At 41.6% G+C, this 20055-nt stretch overlaps 1 protein-coding gene across 2 annotated transcripts; it reads left to right on the forward strand.

Moving 5' to 3' along the window:
• The first annotated feature begins 5551 nt into the window (after positions 1 to 5551).
• LGALS8 (galectin 8) lies at positions 5552 to 19828 on the forward strand. Of its 2 annotated transcripts, XM_059468958.1 has the most exons (10): positions 5552 to 5655; positions 7174 to 7383; positions 10747 to 10835; positions 11376 to 11586; positions 12254 to 12370; positions 14026 to 14082; positions 14161 to 14187; positions 15516 to 15604; positions 17916 to 18081; positions 18537 to 19828. In XM_059468958.1, the coding sequence occupies exons 2-10, from the start codon at positions 7270 to 7272 to the stop codon at positions 18708 to 18710; spliced, it is 1044 nt and encodes a 347-aa protein (XP_059324941.1). In that variant the 5' UTR covers positions 5552 to 5655; positions 7174 to 7269; the 3' UTR covers positions 18711 to 19828. The 2 variants fall into 2 exon arrangements, with proteins under 2 accessions (XP_059324941.1, XP_059324939.1); XM_059468956.1 differs by lacking the exon at positions 14026 to 14082.
• The last annotated feature ends 227 nt before the right edge of the window (positions 19829 to 20055 follow it).

Here is a 20055-nt window from a genome sequence, read left to right on the forward strand (position 1 = left end):
TTGCTTCAAAATAACTTGTTCAGAAACGAAAAAAATCAAAGGTTATTCCTGAACCAGTACTGAAAAATGGAGAGCTGCAGCTTGGCCTGGGCAGTGCTTTGTGCAACAGACTACGTATTTTTCACTGTCTCAAAAGGCCTCCCACAGTTCTAGGTCAAGCTGTTAGCAAGAGGAAAGAAATGTAAATTCTGCCTTATGGTTCTTTAAGCTAGGGTAGCACTCTTGACTTGTGGCCAGACATAGCTGGAAATTATTTGTCAGACAGAAGAACTGTTTAAACAAGGTCAAAGGAAGTGCATGGCATTTATAATAACTTAAAAAGCAGCCTACTTGTGTAATTTTTGCAGCAGATCATGTTCTTCTGTCCATGAAGGCAAAGCAATTAGTTATTCATAACTACTTTTGAAATATCTTGTAATTTTAAATTTTGGTTCAGTTTTGGATAGAAGGGCAGAGCGCTATTAAATGAGGATGTGAGCTTGTTGCCTCTTTTTATTCTGACAGAAAAGTGTTTTTCCTAGTCCCCAACTTCAGCTAGTCTTGATTCTATGTCTATTGTCAGTTGGCCTTAAGTGGATAGGGAAGGTATGGATCTACTGGTTGAACAGGCTGAATATCAGCAGCACTAAAAGAACTTACTTTGAGAGGTGCAGTCAGTAGTATTTGCCTGTATTTTGGCCACGGACTGGGACTGACTCTGTCCTACAAGAAACTTAACTGACCCCCATGAGGCAAGAATCTGACAGAAACTGATGGCAAAGAGAAGTAGACAGCCTTGGGTAAGGGTTGCTGTACCCTCTGTTAGGGGCAGAGGGGCAGTTAACAGCTGGGCATACTTACTAGCTTGATCTCTGTATTTTGCCTTTGTAAGACAGTGATTCTTGATTTCAAAGGCCGGTCATTTGAGGAAATGTATATTTGTTATTGTGGTAATGAGAGTTGCCCGAGATTCTTAAATGAGAAAGATCAGTGCAAGTAACTTGCATAATAAATGTGTTCTGTGTATCTATGTACAGCAAGGAATGGATACACAACTTTACACATGAATGTGAAATTATTCTTTTTTTATTATGAGTTTGTTTCAAAATTACCCAATATTTAATTTGGGAATGTTTTTTGACTCAAAAAAAACCCCAAACCCCAAAGTTTTATATTGTTGATGACATTAAAAAAAATTATATAACTAAAAAGTTCTTTAATGGAAAGAGCTATGATAAGAAAGGGGCATGCAAATCCTTACAGTAGTAAAAATATCTTGAGTCTAAGCTGAGGGTTTATTTTTGTCTTTGCACCCAATATATGTGAGCTTCCCCTACTTCATTCACAATCCTGTATTGTGGGTGGTTTTTTTGGTCCTTATTTACTTTTGCCTCTGCTTTCTCTGAAGCAGAGAAGTTCACTGTCTCAAAGGTCTTTTAAGAGCCTGATCGTCTCTAACCATCAGGAAACACCTACCATCTCGTGGTGAGAGGTGATACTACACCCTCACACGCCTCCCTTGAAAATGCAGCAGAGCTGAGGGCGGGTGAGCTCCTCTGTAACTGCAGAGACCCACCAGGGAAATCCAGGAGCAACTGCAAGGAGGATGATGAAGGTGTGAAGGTGAAGTTCTAGGGTTCTTGGGTTTGGTCACAGTCCCCACTTTGGAGAACATCACACAGTCTTTCCTTTGGCACAGATGTGTGATATTTCCTAGTTCTTATGTCCCTAGGTAGGCAGGGATTGAATCACTGTGCAGACTGTGGCCCAAGTGCCTGGGGGTGGGGGTGTGCTGGGTGTGCAGACAGGGCAAGCACAGACACAGGTTTGCTCTCCTAGCTATTGCAATGTAAATGAAGGAGTGATCCTGACTACTTCAGGAAACCTGGAGTGTCATGTCACTGATTTAAGAAAGAAGGGGTGAGTATGTTTTTAGGGTTATATGGCCTATAATTGGCTTTCAAAAGGTCTAGTGACTTCTTGGTATCTTCTTTATCCTTTGGCCCTCGTATCTATTCTGTATCTTGTTTGCTCTTTTGCTTCTCTTCAGCATTTTGCTTTAAAAAGCAGGCATTGCAACAGAATAATAGAATACTTGGTAGTTCCTGAAGCAGCTGTAGCATTTTAAGCTTTTGAATCTTTAAGCCCATTTAAAAAACTATTACTTTTTGTTTCCTGTGATTTGCAACTTTAAACCAAAAGCTGGAAAATCTGAATGATCACTGAAGCTAAATAGTGACATGTCAAGGAAGAGTTATGGAAGGCCACTGATTACCTCATAGATAAGTAAACACTGAGCCAGCTGGGCTGTCGACTGAAATTTTAATGTTGGTGTACCAAGAGGGGGTGACTTATATCCTCCTTGAGCCTAAAGCTTTTCAAAGAAGCTAGGGGAATAATTTCCATCAGAAAATGCTGTAGTGCACAAACAGCTCCACTAAAACTACAGAAGACACGACAATGTCAGTCTTTTGAGATCATGTGAAGTACTTAAGCACAAAATGTCTGCTGAATAGTCCAATGTGCTAGAGGCTTTACCCCTGTGGCCTCTAGTACTGTATAAACTAGGGAAAATTAGTTATTATATACAACAATATAAAAAAAATTAGTCAAGAGTAACTTCCATGAGCAGGTTTCTTAATGGAGACTAGTGTTTATTTATGTCAAGTCTAGGGAATTCCATTATTGATGGAAATTTTATAATTGGAACTGTGCATAAAATACCAGGCCAAGTAAGTGAGTGTGACTATGTATGTTTTCACCTTGACTTTGGACCATGGATTGCTATCCTGAGAGACACAGGTTACAGGCTTGGAATCAAGGACAGGAGAGGGCAGGTAAAATTTCTTAGGGGTAACAGGGTCCTCAGTTAAAGGCCTTATGGCCAAGAATAGCTGCTGTATTTACTTCAGCTGAAATTGGCTGCATCTGTTTGACAAAGCATTTCTGTTTTTCCAGCAAGCAAAATTCTGCCAGAACATGAGAAATCTTTGCTGACAGGATTACACACAGTCCCAGCAATGGCTGAGAGCACATCAAATTTAGAAGAAAAAGCCTGAATTAGGACTTGGACTGTGGAAATAAGGGAAGATTTTGTTATTTGCTGCCAGGACTGCCATTAGTAAATGGTGCTAAAAACAACAGTCACAAGAAATCAGCAGAAGACTGACAGTCTATGAACAAAGGAACAGCACTGTAGCACAAAGATGCTGAAGCTGTAACCCAACTGACTCATTGTCAATGCTGCATCAGGTTTGGGAGCTGAAACAGGGGCTTCCCTGCAAATTTCATAAACTGCCCATGACTCAGCCTAAAATCACATGAATCAAGCTGCTGTTCTGCTTCTGTAAGGAACTGGTGCATAATTCAAATCACTGTATTTCCTCTGGTTTGTTTCTTCCCAAAAGTAGAAGAGCCCTGAGCAAGAAGTAGTAAAGTAGTAAAACTTTATTTTCTGTGGTTCTAGAAACATTTCCACCTATTGCTCTTCCTTTCAGCATCATATTTTTTATTCCAACCTTTCAGCACATTTTCTTTGTTTGACCTGAACTTTCAAACCTACTTTCAGGTTGCAGTCTAATACTGACAATTGAGTGTATTTCAGGTACTTATGTCAATCTGGTTTTATTAAAGTGTTTTACTCTTTTGACTAGAGTGCCTGGAAAAATAGCTTCAAAGAAAAACTAAGTGGTAGTTCAGGCTCAGGACCTTTTATTTGTTCTCTTTTTAAGTAGTGCTGTGGAATTATGTAGAACAGTTGAATAGCAGGCTTTTTGCTAGCACCTGACTACAGATAATAGTTGTCAGTCCTCTCTCACAACCATGCATGATTCTAAGGTACCTTTCCCCAGGCAATCTGCTCTGCTGCTCTTTTATCTGAGTATCTCATTTCTGCAATTCTCAAAAGAAGTGTTATCATACCTTTCTTTGAACGAATCCTTCCAATTTTATATAGCTAAGCTGAGGTACCCATTAAAGCAGCAGTCCTACAGCTATCAGCAGAACTCTAGCAAGTAGATAGATGATTTGAGATGGGGCTTTTGTGTTGGTTAATTGTGGAATAAAAGACTGGATATCATCTAGCTAAGATACTCTAGTGGTCTTTGTGACAAGTGGCTGAATGCCATTCTAAATTCTCTATAGCCACATACATTGCTTTTTGCAAGGCAGAGAAATACTGAATGCCTTTAATTGAATAGGAGATGGTGATTTGAGCTTGTGAGCCTTGTTGCACTCTTTATTTTTGTGCTCATCTTTTCCCCATCCAGCATATTAACAGGGGGAACCTGAAGTAGTGCTGCTCTGATCAGACTGTTGTTACACATCAGGAGCTGTAAAACTGCAAGGGACTTCATTGGCCTTCCTGCTTACCTTACCAATACTGCCAAAATCCCTCTTAGTGGGGCCTGCAAGGGAACAGGAGGATGGAAGTGCAGCCTTGGGGTGGTGGTTTTAAAGATTGGGTTGGGTATAAGATTTCCAGGTTTTCAGAAACCCAAAGGTTCTGTGGCAGCCAATGACCCAGTGTGAGCTTGGAAACTGTGTTTGGGTCTGGTGACATGAAGATGGTCACAGAAATGACCACAGTCATCATGGGCCACTGGAGAACCTGGAGAATTGGGCAGAGAGAAACCTAATGAGGTTCAGCAAGGGCCAGTGCAGGGTCCTGCACCTGGGAAGGATAATCCCAAGTACCAACACAGGCTGAGGGCTGACCTACTAGAGAGCAGCTTGGCAGGGAAGGATCTGGGGGTGTTGGTGGTTGAAAGCTGACCACGAGCCGGCAGTGCCCTTGCAGCCAAGAGGGCCAATGGTGTCCTGGGGTGCCTTGGGAAGCGTGGCCAGCAGGCTGAGGGAGGTGATCCTGCTCCTCGGCTCCACCCTACAGAGGCCACATCTGGAGTGCTGTGTCCAGTTCTGGGCTCCCCAGTACAAGACAAGGAGCTCCTGGAGAGGGTCCAGCGGAAGCCATAAAGACGATTTGGTGGCTGGAGTATCTCTTATGAGGAGAGATTGTGAGAGCTGGGCCTGCTTAGACTGGAGAAGGGAAGGCTGAGAGGGGAATCTCATTAATGTATAGAAGTATCTCAAAGGTGAGTTCAAGAGGATGGTGCCAAACTGTTTTCAGTGATGCCCAGTGACAGGGTGAGGAGCAATGGCCATAAACTAAACCCCAGGAATATAAGGGAGAACTTCTTTACGTAGAGAGAGGGTGGCAGAGCACTGGAAACAACAACTCCCGTCTGGAGACGTTCAAAACCCATTCTGGCTGCATTCTTGTGTCACCTGCTCGAGGTAACCCTGCCTTCGCAGGGGGATGGGACTTGGTCACCTGAGGGTTGGAAAGGACCTAACAACTCAGTGTGAGATGTGCCTCGTGAGGAGATGGGGCTGCGCTGTAACACGGGCCGTCCAGAGGAAGCACAACACCCAAAGGAAGGAACGGCGCCCAGGGAAAGGAGTGCAATGCACTGCATAAGGTTCAAGACCGGCCCCGCCGGCCGCAGGGGGAGGCGCCGGGGCCAGCAGGCCGCGCCGGGCACGCGCCGCGGTGACGTCACGGCGGTGAGGGCCGGGGCGGGCGCGGGGCCGGGAGCGGCGGAGATGGCGGCGGCGCCGTGCGGGCGCCTCCCGCGGGTGAGCGGGCGCTGCTGATCGCCGCGGTGTGTCCTGCAGGTAAGAGACGGAGCGGAGAACGCGGGGACGCTCCCCCTGCCCGCCCCTGTGCGGGTCGGGGAGAGGGGCTGCTCCCGGCGGGGCTATGGGAAGCCGGAACTGCCTCGGTTCGCTGTAACGCTGAAGTGATTTGCTTGGTCCTGTGTCCTTCCAGTGTTCAGGAGTCTTGGGTTTATAGCGGGGGACGAGGGGGCACCGCCAGTGTTTTGTGCTTTAATTGCTTGCAGATATCCAGACAGCATCTCGCTAATTCTCTTTGCAGAAGCCTTGTTCGCACTCCTACAAAATTTCGCTTTAATTGTAAGGGCTGGCCGGAGTTACCGTCGTGAAGGTAACTCGTGAAGGACACATTTTCTCTGTGTCACAGTGAGAAGCATAATAGCTGCTTATTATTATTATTTTTTGGTCTCTGTGGTTTGCCGTTTGTCTGTGGGAGGTCTTTCCAGCCCCTCAGAATGTGTGAGGTAACAGGGCAGCCAGGAAGCCTCAACTTGCCGCGTTGCAGCTTTGGTGTAGCACGTACCCTGGTAAAGGTTGCTCTGGCAGAAGGATGCAGGAGACCTTTGCAGTTGCATGTCCTGCTTTTGACAAACAGAGCCTGAATTGCAGCTTTCCTTCGTTATTGCGACCTTGTCAATGAAAAAGTAATAGGCAAACAAGAAAACCCCCAACTCATCACTCTGTCATGGTGCCACCTGCGCTGCCAAGATCCTGTGGCAGGATCTGGGTTGCTGTTGCAGGCACAGGAAGTTCACATAGCAGGCTGCTGGGCTGTAGGCTTCATTTTCGTGGGGTCTGCTGTTGGACCGTACAACCACAAAGGCAAAATTATTGTTTGATTTGGTCTTTTATTTTCTTCTTTTAAAAGTGAAATTGATAAAATTGGCCTGCACAGTTTTTTTTCCTTCTTTATAACATTGCTTGCTGTTGTCCATTATAATGTGGCTAGTCTGCTTGTCATCACCACATAGTTTACATGCTACTTTTCTCCAGAATATGCCAGAAAGAATACTTAGTAGTTTCAATTGGGCCCTGAATTTTGGACACTTTGTTAAAGGATTTGCTGAAGAAGTTGCAGTGTAGCTGAGTATACTCACAGACTTTATTTCTTATTAATGTTGTGCATTTAATTGTAATTTTACAAACTCCTGTTATTACTTGGGGAGTTCTGGGAGTGTACGTGTTGGAGGAAGAAATATAAAAGACCTTCTGTGTCTCTTGTTTTTGCCTATTATTTCTTTATGTAAGATAAAGGTGGAAAAGGCAAGGTCACCTGCTAAGGCTTGTCTGCCATTGGAAATCTGGGGATAGCACACTGCTGCTGACACTGTTTACCAGTGGGGCATCTCAGTGCTCTGTGCAAGCCTTTTAATTTCATATTTCAAAACTCCAGCAAATTTACTGGAAAGATGTTTGCATCATTCTTGTGCTCTTTACCTTGGAGGTACTGAGGGTTTCACTTCATGTTGTGTCACCTTTTTTCTCTTTAATTAAAGTTTTTGGGTTTTTTTTTCCAAGGGATCACTCCTTTGGTGTTGCCTGATCAGTGAGTTCTTCACGTACGCTCCAGCAGTGGCCACACAGAACTGACAAACTTCAGCTGCAGGAGGGAAGATGACATCCTTAGGTGCACCACAGGAGGAAATGAGTAAACTGACCTTGGATACACCACAGAAAGAATTAGGTGAACTGACCTTGGATACATCACAGGAGACAATCAGCAACCCGGTAACTCCTCTGTCATTTCAACAATGTGTCCCCTGGGAGAGGGGACTTTGCTGTTTTATCTCAACAGTACTGATGTGCATAGTGAGGGATGCTGCTGAGAGCTCTGCATCCCTCAGGTTTGTGAGGGAGAATGTCACGAAGAGCTGATGGTGTTTAGAAATTGTGCTGTAAACAAATGGATAGGACTTCCAAAAGAGGACAGATGTTCTGTTAGCCTTGGAGGATAATCCTGTTTCATGTACAGCTTACATAGATATCTGGCATTTTTGCAGAATATGCTGGAAAGTGAAAGTATGATAAGATGTGTTTTCACTCCTAATTCTCTGTAAACATGGGTGATGCTTGGCAGTTGTCATGAAATGTTTTTTTTTTGTGGTGCCTGTAACTTCAGTCTGAACAACTAAACTTGGAATATTTTTTCATAGTTCATATTTTAATTCATAATAAATCCTATTTTCTGTGGAAGACTTGAGCTGACATGATTCAGCAGTTGCAAAGACTGGATTTGACAGAATTTTGTTTGCCTTGCTCAGAGTCTGGAAACTTTCACTGAAAAAGTTCTGTCATTCTCATGGTCTGTGACAGCAGCCTGACTTTGGCTTACCCTGAAGGGGTGACCTGAAGCTGTGTTTTCTGTTGTGGCTTAAAAAAGGTTGTTCATTTGAACCTGCAGGAAGTAGTATTTTTACCATTCTGTGCTAGACCCCTTTACAAATACTAAAATGTGTGCAGTATTTATGGGGAATGTGCAGTAGCACAGGCCTGCACACTTCCTTGTCTGTTGCAGCTTTTGTCACACTCTTGGGCCCTCAGTGAATCTGATTGTTTATTCCCAGGGTATGGTCACCGCTTGCAAAGTGAATAGAGTAAGGATGAGGGAATAATTTCAACCTCCTTCACAAGAACCCAGCTGGATGGAGGAAGGAAAACTGTATGATGAACTAGAAGGTGGAAGGACTGAAGTGCAAAAGGAGAGGGAGGGTGAAAGTTGGTAGATGGAGATCTTGGTGGGAGAGGAGGTGTGAAGAGAAGGATCAGGAGATGTTTAGGACAAATGAGTAGTGTGAGAGAGAGACTGAGTCCAGCAAAATTGGGTGCCTGCAAGGGGACTGACCAGTATGATGGGTGAAAAGACCTAGCAGGAGAATTCAACTAGAGCTTAGGGGTCAAGAGTCTATTGTGAGAGAAAGAATGAGTATTTGGGATTGGAATATGGAGGCAGAGTTGGGAAGGATTGTGCCAATGACTTTGGGGCAGCCTCCAGAGAAGGCAATGAGTAACCTGCTCTGTCTGACCTTGCTTTGAGCAAGGCATTTTGTTAGAGGGACCAGAGGTGTCTTCCAACCTCAGCCCTTCTGTAGCAGGGCAGGCTGTGAAAATGCCATTGTTTCAGTACATTGTTCCACTAGCAGCAAAACTTCATAACTCTCTTACAGGTTTGAGTCTCAGAGTCTGAGATGTACTTTTTCATTACTGTACTGTTCTCAAGCATGCAGTCCCACGTCTGAGCTTCTGAAGAGTTCATGGGTCACCTTTTCTTTTAAATAAATGGATCCTTTTGAATATAAAGAAGTGCTTTTGCTACAGTTCCATTTCAGGAGTACAGAACTTTGCTTCACTAAAGTGGTCAAGTACCAGTATCCCTGACCTGTGTGTGCTTCTTTGGTTTGTCTTTGGAGAATGAACCAGTAGCTTACTACTTTATTGCAGTAGAGCTACTGCCCCTCAGGAGCAGAGTGTAAAAATGAGAACAATTATTATACACTTTTAATTTTTGATTAATATTATTTCAATAAAAATTACCTTCCAATGTGCAACTTGTATTTTAAGGAAACAAGCCACTGCTAGTAAACACAGGGATTTCACTTTTCTTTCACTTTTAACACTTAATTTCACATTTTGGTCCTCCTCTACTGCACCTGCTAAAGCAAATAGACATGATGAGACTTAACCTGCCAATTTGCTTAAGAAGCAAGTCATATTTTTTTTTTTTCTTGATGCAGAAGATGACTCTGAATTAGGTTTTATGCAGTGGGTGGGTAGCTGAGAAGGAAAGTGGAGAATGGGCAGAAAAGGATGTGTATCTACTGGCAGAAATGATCAACATGGATTTAGACAATTTCTGTTGTCCTGCCTTTTTCTTCACAGATTAGTAAAAATATGTGTCAGCAGACAAATATCCTTATCATATCTGCCTGTTTCATGCAGTGATCTATATATTTTAAAAATAAAAATCTCAACTCGTTGTTTTATGGTCCAATATTCCATTCAAGAGTAGTAATTCCAATGTGTTTGTTATTTTTGTTGTTAAATTACTGGAACTTTTGTTTGCAATTGATGTTCCATTTCAGGAGTATCTTATAAACTACCAAAACCAATCTTGGTAAATTTTTCTTTTGGTTAACCAGAGCAAATGTAACATTTTCTACCATTTACTTCCTTTTTCAATCTGGAGCGCATCACACATGTGATGAGATGCAGACTTACTGCTTTCCTCTTGGGCCAGGCACCTGGGAACTTCCACAGTTTAATGCTGAGGTGCTTCCCATCCCTTCCTGAAATGCTGGATGGTCAGGGTAGGGATTCTGTGAGCATGTCACAGTGAGCTGTGCCGGGGTGTTTGGGGCTTTTATCCTAAATGACTCATCCCTCCCTGTGGCTGAACAACTCTCACTGTGCTGCCATTTTAGTTCAGTGTAACATCCATGTGTTACCTTCTCCAGCTATTGATAAGGAAGAAGAGATAGTGAGGCTTTGAGCCAGACTGCATACTGTAGGCACCATAAAATCCAAGACTCCTGGACAGGGCTGTTTTAGTGCACTTTGCAGTTCTTAGCTCATTAGGATGAGGTATTTTGTTGTGTTTGTGTAGATTTTACTAAGCAAACACTGTGGCATAGTCTCTTCCTGTCATTGTTTTCCCTAATGGAGCAAGAACAAGCAAAAAGGCAGCCCTGTAGTCTGGGGTCAGAGGAGCTGTGGAAATTGCCTTCTGGTACCAGCAAGGGGCTGATAATAGTCAGCCCTTGGGAATGACCTAATTTGAAGTGAATCCTCTTTATGCTCTATGAATAGTGAGGCAATAAAATATTATGACTTCATTTGAGAGCTAAGAATGGAGGATGGAAATTTAAGTTTTATCTGAAAATCTTGAATTTCATAGGGGAAAATATGCCAGGTTTTCCCTTCCTGTTTTGTATTCTTTTATATTAAAAACTAGTTGTGTTTCTTCTAATGCTGTAGAGCATCATATAACTAAGAATTAGAATACTAATTTTTAAATTACTTTGGGGTTTCTTGCCTCCATCACAAAACGGTATTGGAATATTTTTTTCTGCTTTTTTTTGTTCTTCCCTCTTCTAGATCATTCCATATGTTGGGACAATACATGGTGGCCTTGTTCCTGGAGAGCAGATTGTGATACATGGGACTGTTCCTGATGATGCAGACAGGTAGAGGCTCTGTTGTCATATTTTGCAGTGTCACCATGTGAGCAAGAATGTAAAGGGTGAAATGTTTCCAGGGATCCTTCTTAGGATGGCACACAAAGGCTTGATTAAATCCTTTTGGTAGCATTAGATTGAATGCAGGTTTAAAGGGTAATCTGACACTAACAAAATTGGTGACTAAATGTGTTGTGTGTAGGAATTAAGTTAAACTGGGATGGGGAGGTATGGACTAGTGCTTGTGCCCAGTAAGGGAGTTCTGTTCCCTGACCTTATCCAAGGTTCATTTGATATGTTCTGCTGAAGGTAATGGGAACACAGTAAGTGAGGAGTTTACATGATATGAATGATGACCATTAAATAAATTTAAACATTTATATTCACTGCAAGTAGATCATGGGAGAACCTCACACATTGTTTCTTATCCAATGACATTCATTGTGTCTGCCTGTTCTGAGGCTCCACAGTAAAACACAATGTACTGAGCCTTTAGGTGAGTTCTTGAGACACTGAGCTGAATGTGGTTTGTCTCATTTTTGTGATTAGGTTCCAGGTGGATTTACAGTGTGGCAACAGCATAAAGCCTCGAGCTGATGTGGCATTCCATTTCAACCCCCGTTTCAAAAGGTCTGGCTGCATTGTTTGCAACACACTGGAGAGGGAGAAATGGGGCTGGGAGGAGATCACTTATGAGATGCCCTTTGGAAAAGGAAAGTCATTTGAGATTGTCATCATGATTTTAAAGGATAAGTTCCAGGTGAGTCTGGATTGATTCTTATCTGCAGCCATTTTCTGGCCAATAAAGTAGAGGTATCTTGTATAATTGAAATAAATATTGGAGGTCTAGGTGTCTCTGTTACCTAGGTATAGTCTCACTACAGAAAAGTTTAGAGCTTTGCTTTAAAGAGGTGCTAATTAAATCAGACCTTTAATTTTGTACTGCTTCCCTCCAAATTGGATGAGTAGGCAAGGAACTCCCTGCCATAGCTAATGGCTACTCCACCCTTCCCTCTGTATGTGCAGAGGGTTAATGTTGGGATAAAACTGTTCTGTGGCAAGTATAGGACAGTCCTTTTGGAGGTGACATGTGAGGGGTATTTGTCTTGCTCTGTTAGACTGCAATAATATATTCTGTTGTGTTAATAATACCACATTGGTGAATGATTAGGTTAGAAACAAAGGTGTGAAGTGCAAATTTTAGTGTAGGTAAATGAATCTCCCTCATAGTGATGGAAAGAGACTGAATCATAGATGAGCTGAACTTAGTTGATATGATATTTCTAGGACACTCCTAGGAGTGTTTTGTACCAAATTGTTTCTGTACCAAACCAGTGTAAACCAGAGATGTGTGCATACACTTTGATACATGGCTGATGTAATGTATATTTGATATAGTTTTTCTGTTTGGTTTCCCGTCTCTTTAGGTGGCTGTAAACAAAAAGCACTTGCTGCTCTACAAGCACAGAATTAGCCTTGAAAAAATAGATACTCTTGGAATATATGGCAAAGTGCAGATCAAAGCCGTTGAGTTTGTTTTTAAGGTAAGTTGTATAGATAGCTGACTTGTTTGATTCATTTCCTCTGTCCTGCTAAGCTGCCAAGTGGGATTTATGGTGAAAAGGAAGGAGAAGCAGCTACACAGTCCAACGTTAGTAAGGAGATTTTGGTTTCCCCACATTTCAGCATGTGACTCTCATGAGAATTTGTGCCTTCCTGTTTCAGTATTGTGGTTAGGGGCAAGAATGTGACAAAAGTTTACAGCTTACAAAGTTAACAGGACAAATGGTATAAGAATTGATTGGATACTTAGTCTTCGAGTGGATTAGACTTTCCAAATATTGCAGGGGCTTCAGAATGAGCTCTTGAGTAGTCAGTGCTTCTGAGGGACAAGTGTAGCCATGCTGTAACTTGGCTTTGAAATGCCAAGGTTGGCCACAGCTGGAGCTCCTTGTGCATATAGCCCTGTTTTTCCTGCTTAACTGACTGATTTGTTGACTGAAGTCAGAGGTGTACATTTATGGGGATGAGAAGTATTCTTTCTCAGACTTTGTAGTGGACCAAACTGCAGTGAATTTGAAGTGAAGGCTGTGCTGTGCCTCCTCTCAGCTGCCACCTCTGCTGCTGATAGTAAACTAACACGGAGTTTTTCCCTGGGGAGAAGATACTTTTGTTCTGAAAGAGTTAGATTTTTAGAACAGAAACTGAGGGTGATAAATTCCAGGGAGATTGAGAAGGTGAATGTCTTTTTCCTTTTCTACCGTTCACTAAGGTAGCCTACCTACTCCTGTGAAATACTGTGGGTCTCTTCAGCACAATCTTCACTACATTGTGAGTGAAGCTTTTGACTCTTGCTGCCAAATACCAGGTCTGACTCAGGTCAGCAGGCTAATAATTGTTTTGGTAGAAGGCAAAGCTGAGCATAATGAAGTCTAATCTTTAAACATGGGTCTGCTGTGTTTAAAGATCATTTGCAAAGACGGTAAACAGGCCTTCATGGGTCCCATCACTTGGCTTTGGGCACATTGTCAGAATAATATTTCTGCAAAAGCTGTCTGCATCCTAATCTTGGAGGATGACTCCAAGAAGAGCTTGAGGGCAAGCAGGTGCTGTAGGTTGGTTTCTGACCCAAGCACAAAACATACACTTAGTTTAATCTGCTGATGCTGTATGCTTTGTGGAAGATAGGAATGGAGAAAGGCAATTCTTTCCTTTTAGTCTTTGCTTCTAATACACTTTTCTGAGGAGGAAGTTGTAAGTTTGTACTGAAATAAACAACCTGAAGACACAATCTGCTAGGGCTAAGATGGACCTGTCTCTGCCATGGCCGTGTTGCTCATCTGTCCTTCCCGTGAGAAGGGACAGTGATGTACAGGGCTGCTTAGAATCCCAAGAACCCTGCTGTATGGACTTGCCACACTATGAGTAAAGGTCTATGGGTACTCTGTGATCCTGAGGGTTAGACAGTGCTCTGACTGTTAAATAAAGATTCAAATTGTAATGAGGTGATCTTCAGAAATCATCAGAACTTTTCTATAGTTTGTAGGGGTTTGGCTATCTTTTTCATTAACATAGCCCTAGATTTCCATCTTAAAAGTTCACCATTCAAAGCATGATGATCCTTATATTGTTCTAAACCAACTTTATGCTAAAGTTATATGATGTGAGCAGTGACACCTAAATATCTGTCTTTCTGCAGCCTTTACAAGGCTCTCAGCCATCGTCTCTAGGAGTAACAAAGATAAGCACAGAAAATGTACGTATGTTTGTAAAAGGTTGAATGAATCTCCCCATTGTCTGATAAGCTAGATAATATTCTTTTCTTCTCTTGTAGGGGGAAATGCCAAGTGGTTCACAATTGGTAAGTGTTCCCTGTAGATTTGTGGCAAATGTAGAATAAAAACCAATGAAAAATACTTCAGTTATTTATGAAAAGACATGCACAAAAGACAAGAAGAAAGGAATTGACAGTCAGCTGGAGAAAGATCATCACTGAGATTTTGTAGAGGGTAATCCTCTGCTGCTAGTACAAGTGAACCTATTGTTAAATCATTTAGAAAAGCCAAAAGATAAACGCAGTATCCATAACCATAAACAAATTAAAAGTGAAGTATCTGAAGTTTTAAAGGACCAAGTCACTTTTTTTTTCAAATAGGCATACTTTGTTTTCTCTGCCTTAGGGAATACCTGCAAGGCAAAAGTATTCTGCAGTCATATTATGTTAACATGTGTGGAACCTGTCTGCCACGTCTTCCTCTTGCTGATGCATCTCTGTGTGCACTTTCAGCAGCTGGATGCAAGTGTTGCACCTCAGGGGTGGAACTTGTACCCAGCTAACATGGGGTATAGATGGAGCGAGTGCTCATCTTTATGCAAAAACCTGTGCAGGTGGACTGTATCCCCACTGGAGCAAGGACTGCACTCAAACTGAAAATGGGTTGAAGTCAGGAATATATACACATAGAATTTGTGGAGAAAGTGAAGTTGCAGTGAGTGCCATAATTTTAGATGCTTTGTCACTTGACATCCTGCCTTCTCCGGTCTTTTTTTCTAAACCAAGTAACACACAATATTGTAATTTGCAAGTGGTGGACTTCAGCAAAAACATAAAAGTGAAGTGCTTCTCCATTCCCTTCTTTTCCCTGGTGAAAATAACTGCTTACATAATGAAAAGTAAAGACGAATAAAATACTTGCATTATCATTATGAACTGCTGCCAGGAGGACAGAACACTTAGTGACTCTCCTTCTAGTACTTATGTGACCATGGGACAACAACACACCTTAACATGAGTCTTCTTCTTTAAAGCAAAACTGATCCTTCCAGGGATGAGAAGTCAGGTATATGTCTGAGTAATTATGTGATACAAATTTAAACTATTACAGGGAGTTTCATGCTTACTTTTTTCTTTTTTTTTTCTTTCCCCTTCCTCCCCTCCTTCCACCATTAGTTTGTTTGTTTTGAACCCAAGGTAGTAGTATAAATTAAAACCCAGTACACTGATGTATTTGTCTCAGTATAAGTTTTCCACTGTACTATTAGGATCCTACAATATACTGTAGGAATAACTTTAGCTGTAAGTGCAAATTTGCAATTGTAGGCCAAAATTTCATCATGCCATAGTAAAGCTCAGCTTGTATAAAAAAAATTAAGTCACAGTCAAGATTTTTACTGGGGGTGTACTTCCAGGGTGTTCCTTATTTTGAGAAGCTTGATACTGCACTTCGTCCAGGATGCACAATTGCCATTAAAGGAGAAGTGAAAAAAAACCCAAAGAGGTATGTGTTACTGATGGGCTTTTTTCTGTTATTTAACTGAGGTGCCCTTGAGAATGAGTAGGCCTTTCCATTGCTTTTGTATATCCTTACTCACTTGCAACTTAGCATCTGGAATCACCTGAAACTACAGTGCAGTTTCCTCAGGAACCAGCAGGATTACCGCTTTAGAGAGGACTTGAATGAGCAGCTCCGTTGTGAAAAGTGAAGGTAAAACCTGAGTGTCTTACCTACTAAATCTGTGTCATTCACAAATCTGTATGTTTGTTCAGGGCTTTCCACTGTTCAGGAAGTGTGAGCAGATGTACTGTACAGAGACAGCTTTTATTCTAAAGAGATCCAAGAGTAAGGATGTGTCAGAAATAGGTGAAACATAAGTGAGGCGAGTTGCAGGTCTGCTTAGATGTGCATGTTACAATATTTCTCTGACAAACCTCCTTGGGATAAGCATGAAGGTGCCTAATTGACAACAACTGAGTGATGAAAGTGATTAAGTGAGTGATTAAGAAGGATGGAGTACCTCTCCAGAAAGATAAGGCTAAGAGAATTGGGATTGTTCAGCCTGGGAAAAAAAGTGCTTCAAGAAGACCTAATTGTGGCATTCTGGTACATGAGGGGTGCCTATAAGAAACCTGGAGAGAGACTTTTTAGAAGAGCATGTAGTGACAGAAAAGGGGGAATGGCTTCCAACTGAGACTAGGTTTAGGTTAGAAATGAGGAAGAAATTCATTACTGTGAGGATAGTGAGACATTGAAACAGGGTTTCCAGAGAAATTGTGGATGTCCAATGTCTGGCAATGTTCAAGGTCAGGTTAGATGGAGCCCTGAGCAACCAGGTCTGGTGAAAGTGTCCCTGCTCATGGCAGGGGGATTGAAATGAGATGAGGTTTAAGGTCCCTCCCAACCCAGGGCATTCTGTGATTCCATGAAAGCTGATAGGGGAGTATGAGCAATAATTTTGATGGCAAACTAGGAATGAAGAGTTGCAAAGAACACGTTTTCCAAACATGAAATAAAGCTCAGGGCGTAGGGGAGCATAACTCAGTCAAAATGGAGGTGAGCAAGTGTCTGTACTTCAGCATGCCCTTGAGGGGTAGTTTTGGCTTTGCTAAAACATGCCTAAAAATGAAGCAATTAATGAAAAATGAAAATGATGGGAAGCATGTTTTCACATTTTGTATGTGTATTGCACTCCTGCTTCCTCAGGGCACGTTTCTTACCTGCAGTTGAACAGCATTCAGAGTTCATCCTGGAATCCAGGGTCTGGAGTCCTTATCCACAAAGTTTGGATGGACTTCAGATTGAATAGGATAATTAATACTTACAGAGTAGCATTTCTTTCCCTTCTTTAGCTTGAAAAGTTTATTAGCACTTTTCAAGTGCTGAATGTGTTCAGATGCATGTAAGCATGAAGAGGCTTTTGGCTGTTAAAGCATGCAGGTTGTTTGCTTTTTATGTTTATGCTTTCCAACCTATATATTTATACTGAGTTTATAAGTTATTCATTGTCTTTTGCTCAGTTCACACAGCTTTAGATGTTTCTTTTTCTTGGTGAAAAAGAGAACTTCACAGCTTGGAAGTGTTGCAGTATTTCCTATCTGGGCTGAATAAGTCTCAAAAGAGGGCAACAGTCTGACAGCTGGAGCTAATTTGGGTGGGGAGGAAATATTCTTTTTCTTCAAATGTGGTAAGGTCTTTGCCACAGGTTGGAGCATTCATTTGTATTTGAATAACTGTTGCCTCTGATCACCCTTCTCCAGAGCTCCCCTTTAGGAACCCTGTTTGGTGGGCATGTCTGAGATGGCAGAGTATTCACTCAGCCTGGGCACAGCTTTGCTGTCTACAAAATAATGTTTTGTATGCACGGCATCCTTAAACTTTTCCTTAGAGTCCAACCAGTTTGTTGGCAGAAAGGATATGATATCTTCAGGTAAAGAAAAGCTTCCACACTCCATTGCCTGAGTGAGAGGTGGGGAAGCAGGCAGCTCTGTGTTCCTGTGAGAATGCCGCTTCCTAGTGCAGTATGGGAGCTGCTTTTGGCTCAATAGTTTCTTGCTGAGACATGTACAGAAAGCTGTGAATGGTAAAGTGCATCTAGCAGGGTCATGTCCTACATTTGCTGCCTCCAGCAAAGGTTTCTCTGCAAAGGAGATGAGTGCATGCTGGCTGGCTGCCTGCTTGGATCTGCAGGTGAATCACAGCCCTGGCTCCCAAACTGCCTGAATATTGGTTGAGGACTTGGTAAATGACATTGACTGCTGTTGTCATGTCTGTAAACCCTTGGTACAGTAAACTTTAAAAAAATATCTTACAGCTTTGCAGTCAATCTGAGACCAAGTGACTCAAAGGACATTGCTTTACATCTGAATCCTCGAATAAAAAAGAAAGTTTTTGTAAGAAATTCCTACCTTGATGACAGCTGGGGAGAAGAAGAAAAGGAAGTTGCTAACTTTCCTTTCAGTCCAGAGATGTATTTTGAGGTAAGATTAAGCGAAAGAGCATCAAACTGAAAAAGTCTGCCAAATGGATTAATGTTGGTGCTTAAATGTCCTATTACTAATACAGATTTAAATGAAACTGCTATTCTTGCTTTTCATGTCTTGAAAATACTTCAAATTAAATGGGATCATAGAGAGCAGAGATTTGTCTTTATTTAGTAACAGTTTTCTTTTTAAGTAGTTGCAAAAATTCAACCTGTGCTAAGAGTAAATTTAAATTAAATGGAGTTGGATTTGATGATCCTTATGAGTCCCTTGCAATTTAAGTTATTCTGTGAATTTTATTGATGCCCTATTTTTGTTTTTAAATGTTGCTTTTGCATGAAACATTCTTTTTAACAGAAACACGTCTAGCCCAAGTCTATGCTAGATCATCAGATTGTTTTTCACATCTTACCTGAGCTTAAGTCTTAACTGTTTCTCTTCTTGCTTTCCAGCTGATTATTTTCTGTGATGCCAACCAGTTCAAAGTTGCTGTTAATGGGGTTCACATTCTGGAGTACAAGCATCGTTTTAAACAACTTGAAAAGATCAACATGGTGGAAGTCATAGGAGATGTTCACTTGTGGGATGTAAGAGCTGCTAGGTTTTTTCAATCAGTACTGAAATAATTTAACCTCTTCTGATGAGAGTGCCTCCTTGTCAAGTACAAATGGGTGCTGACTCATGCTGAGCCTGCCTTTAACCTATCTAGGCTTTGCATTTGCCTCTCTGAGTTAGGCAAGTACCAGAAATGCTAAATGCAAATTTAAATCCTTCTCTAGTCTTCAATTTCCTGGCAAGCTGTTAGTGTTTGCTCAGATAAATCTCCTGCATTACTGAATCTAGCAATATGAAAATGCTGCATCATACTGTGTCCAACAATTGCACTCTGTATGTTATGTTTTACTACCATTTAGCATTCCTCAACACCATACATTCAATATTGTGAAGTAGAAATGAGACTGAAATAGAATCCAAAGATAGTTATCCACGTCAAAAAGGGATGTTTATAATTTATTTAATACAGAACTATGGATTATAATTTTGTATGTTTTAATTTATGTTAGACCAATAACCTTTACAGTGAGGCTGGACTAAGCAAACCCTTACTTGACCCCTTACTTCTGGCAAAAGGCAAGAAGTTTGACCTTACCTCTTAGCCTGCTGCTGTGATAGCCCATTCTCTGACATCTGTGTTATGGTTATGTCACCTCCTGCTTACAAGGGCCCAAGATTTCTAGCTTTTAGTTTTCCAAAGTAAAACACCAGAAAGGGATTTAGCTGGTTTCAATTCGACATGAACTTTGCAAAGCTTGTTTGATCTGAAGTGGCTCCTAACTGGGTTAAGAATCCTTGGAGTCTGAAGTAGATGTTTGTGGGTTTCATTTTTAGAATATGTCTGAATCCAGGTAGTCCAAGTAGTTTCAGCTGAGATGGCACTTGACTACTCAGCAGTGGACCAGAGAAGGAATCCTTTTTCAGTCTTGTATTAAAATACTATCTATTTGAAATAAACTGTTTCTATTCAGTTTTCCGTACAAATGCCAGTTCTTTTATATCCTTTTTAAAAATAAGTTACTATTGGTTGTCAATACACGCCCAAAAGATGTCCCTGTATGTCTTAAGACTGTTAATAACAAAGCAATTTCAAGAATAAGATGTATACTAAAAGACTTTAAATGAGCAAATTTAATGTATAAAAAGCATCAATTAAAACATATGTGAACTCTGCTTTTCTCCAAGTGTAGCTAAGTAGCTATGATCCCTTTTTGGTCTATTATCTTGTTTTGTTATTGTCTTACCAGTATCTCTAAGTTGGCAAAGTGACCCTGACTGAAGAACCATTTCTGCATCAAGGAATTAGCAATGCAGAGCAGTTAGCCTGAGCAGGCACTGGGGCTGGGCTGTGGCTGTGCTGGGGTGGCCCTCAGGACAATGTGGTTCTGTGCTGTGCTGCACAGACCCCTTGGCTGC

Source organism: Ammospiza nelsoni, chromosome 3 (genome assembly GCF_027579445.1).
Source record: "Ammospiza nelsoni isolate bAmmNel1 chromosome 3, bAmmNel1.pri, whole genome shotgun sequence".
NCBI classification, from domain to species: Eukaryota; Metazoa; Chordata; class Aves; order Passeriformes; family Passerellidae; genus Ammospiza; species Ammospiza nelsoni.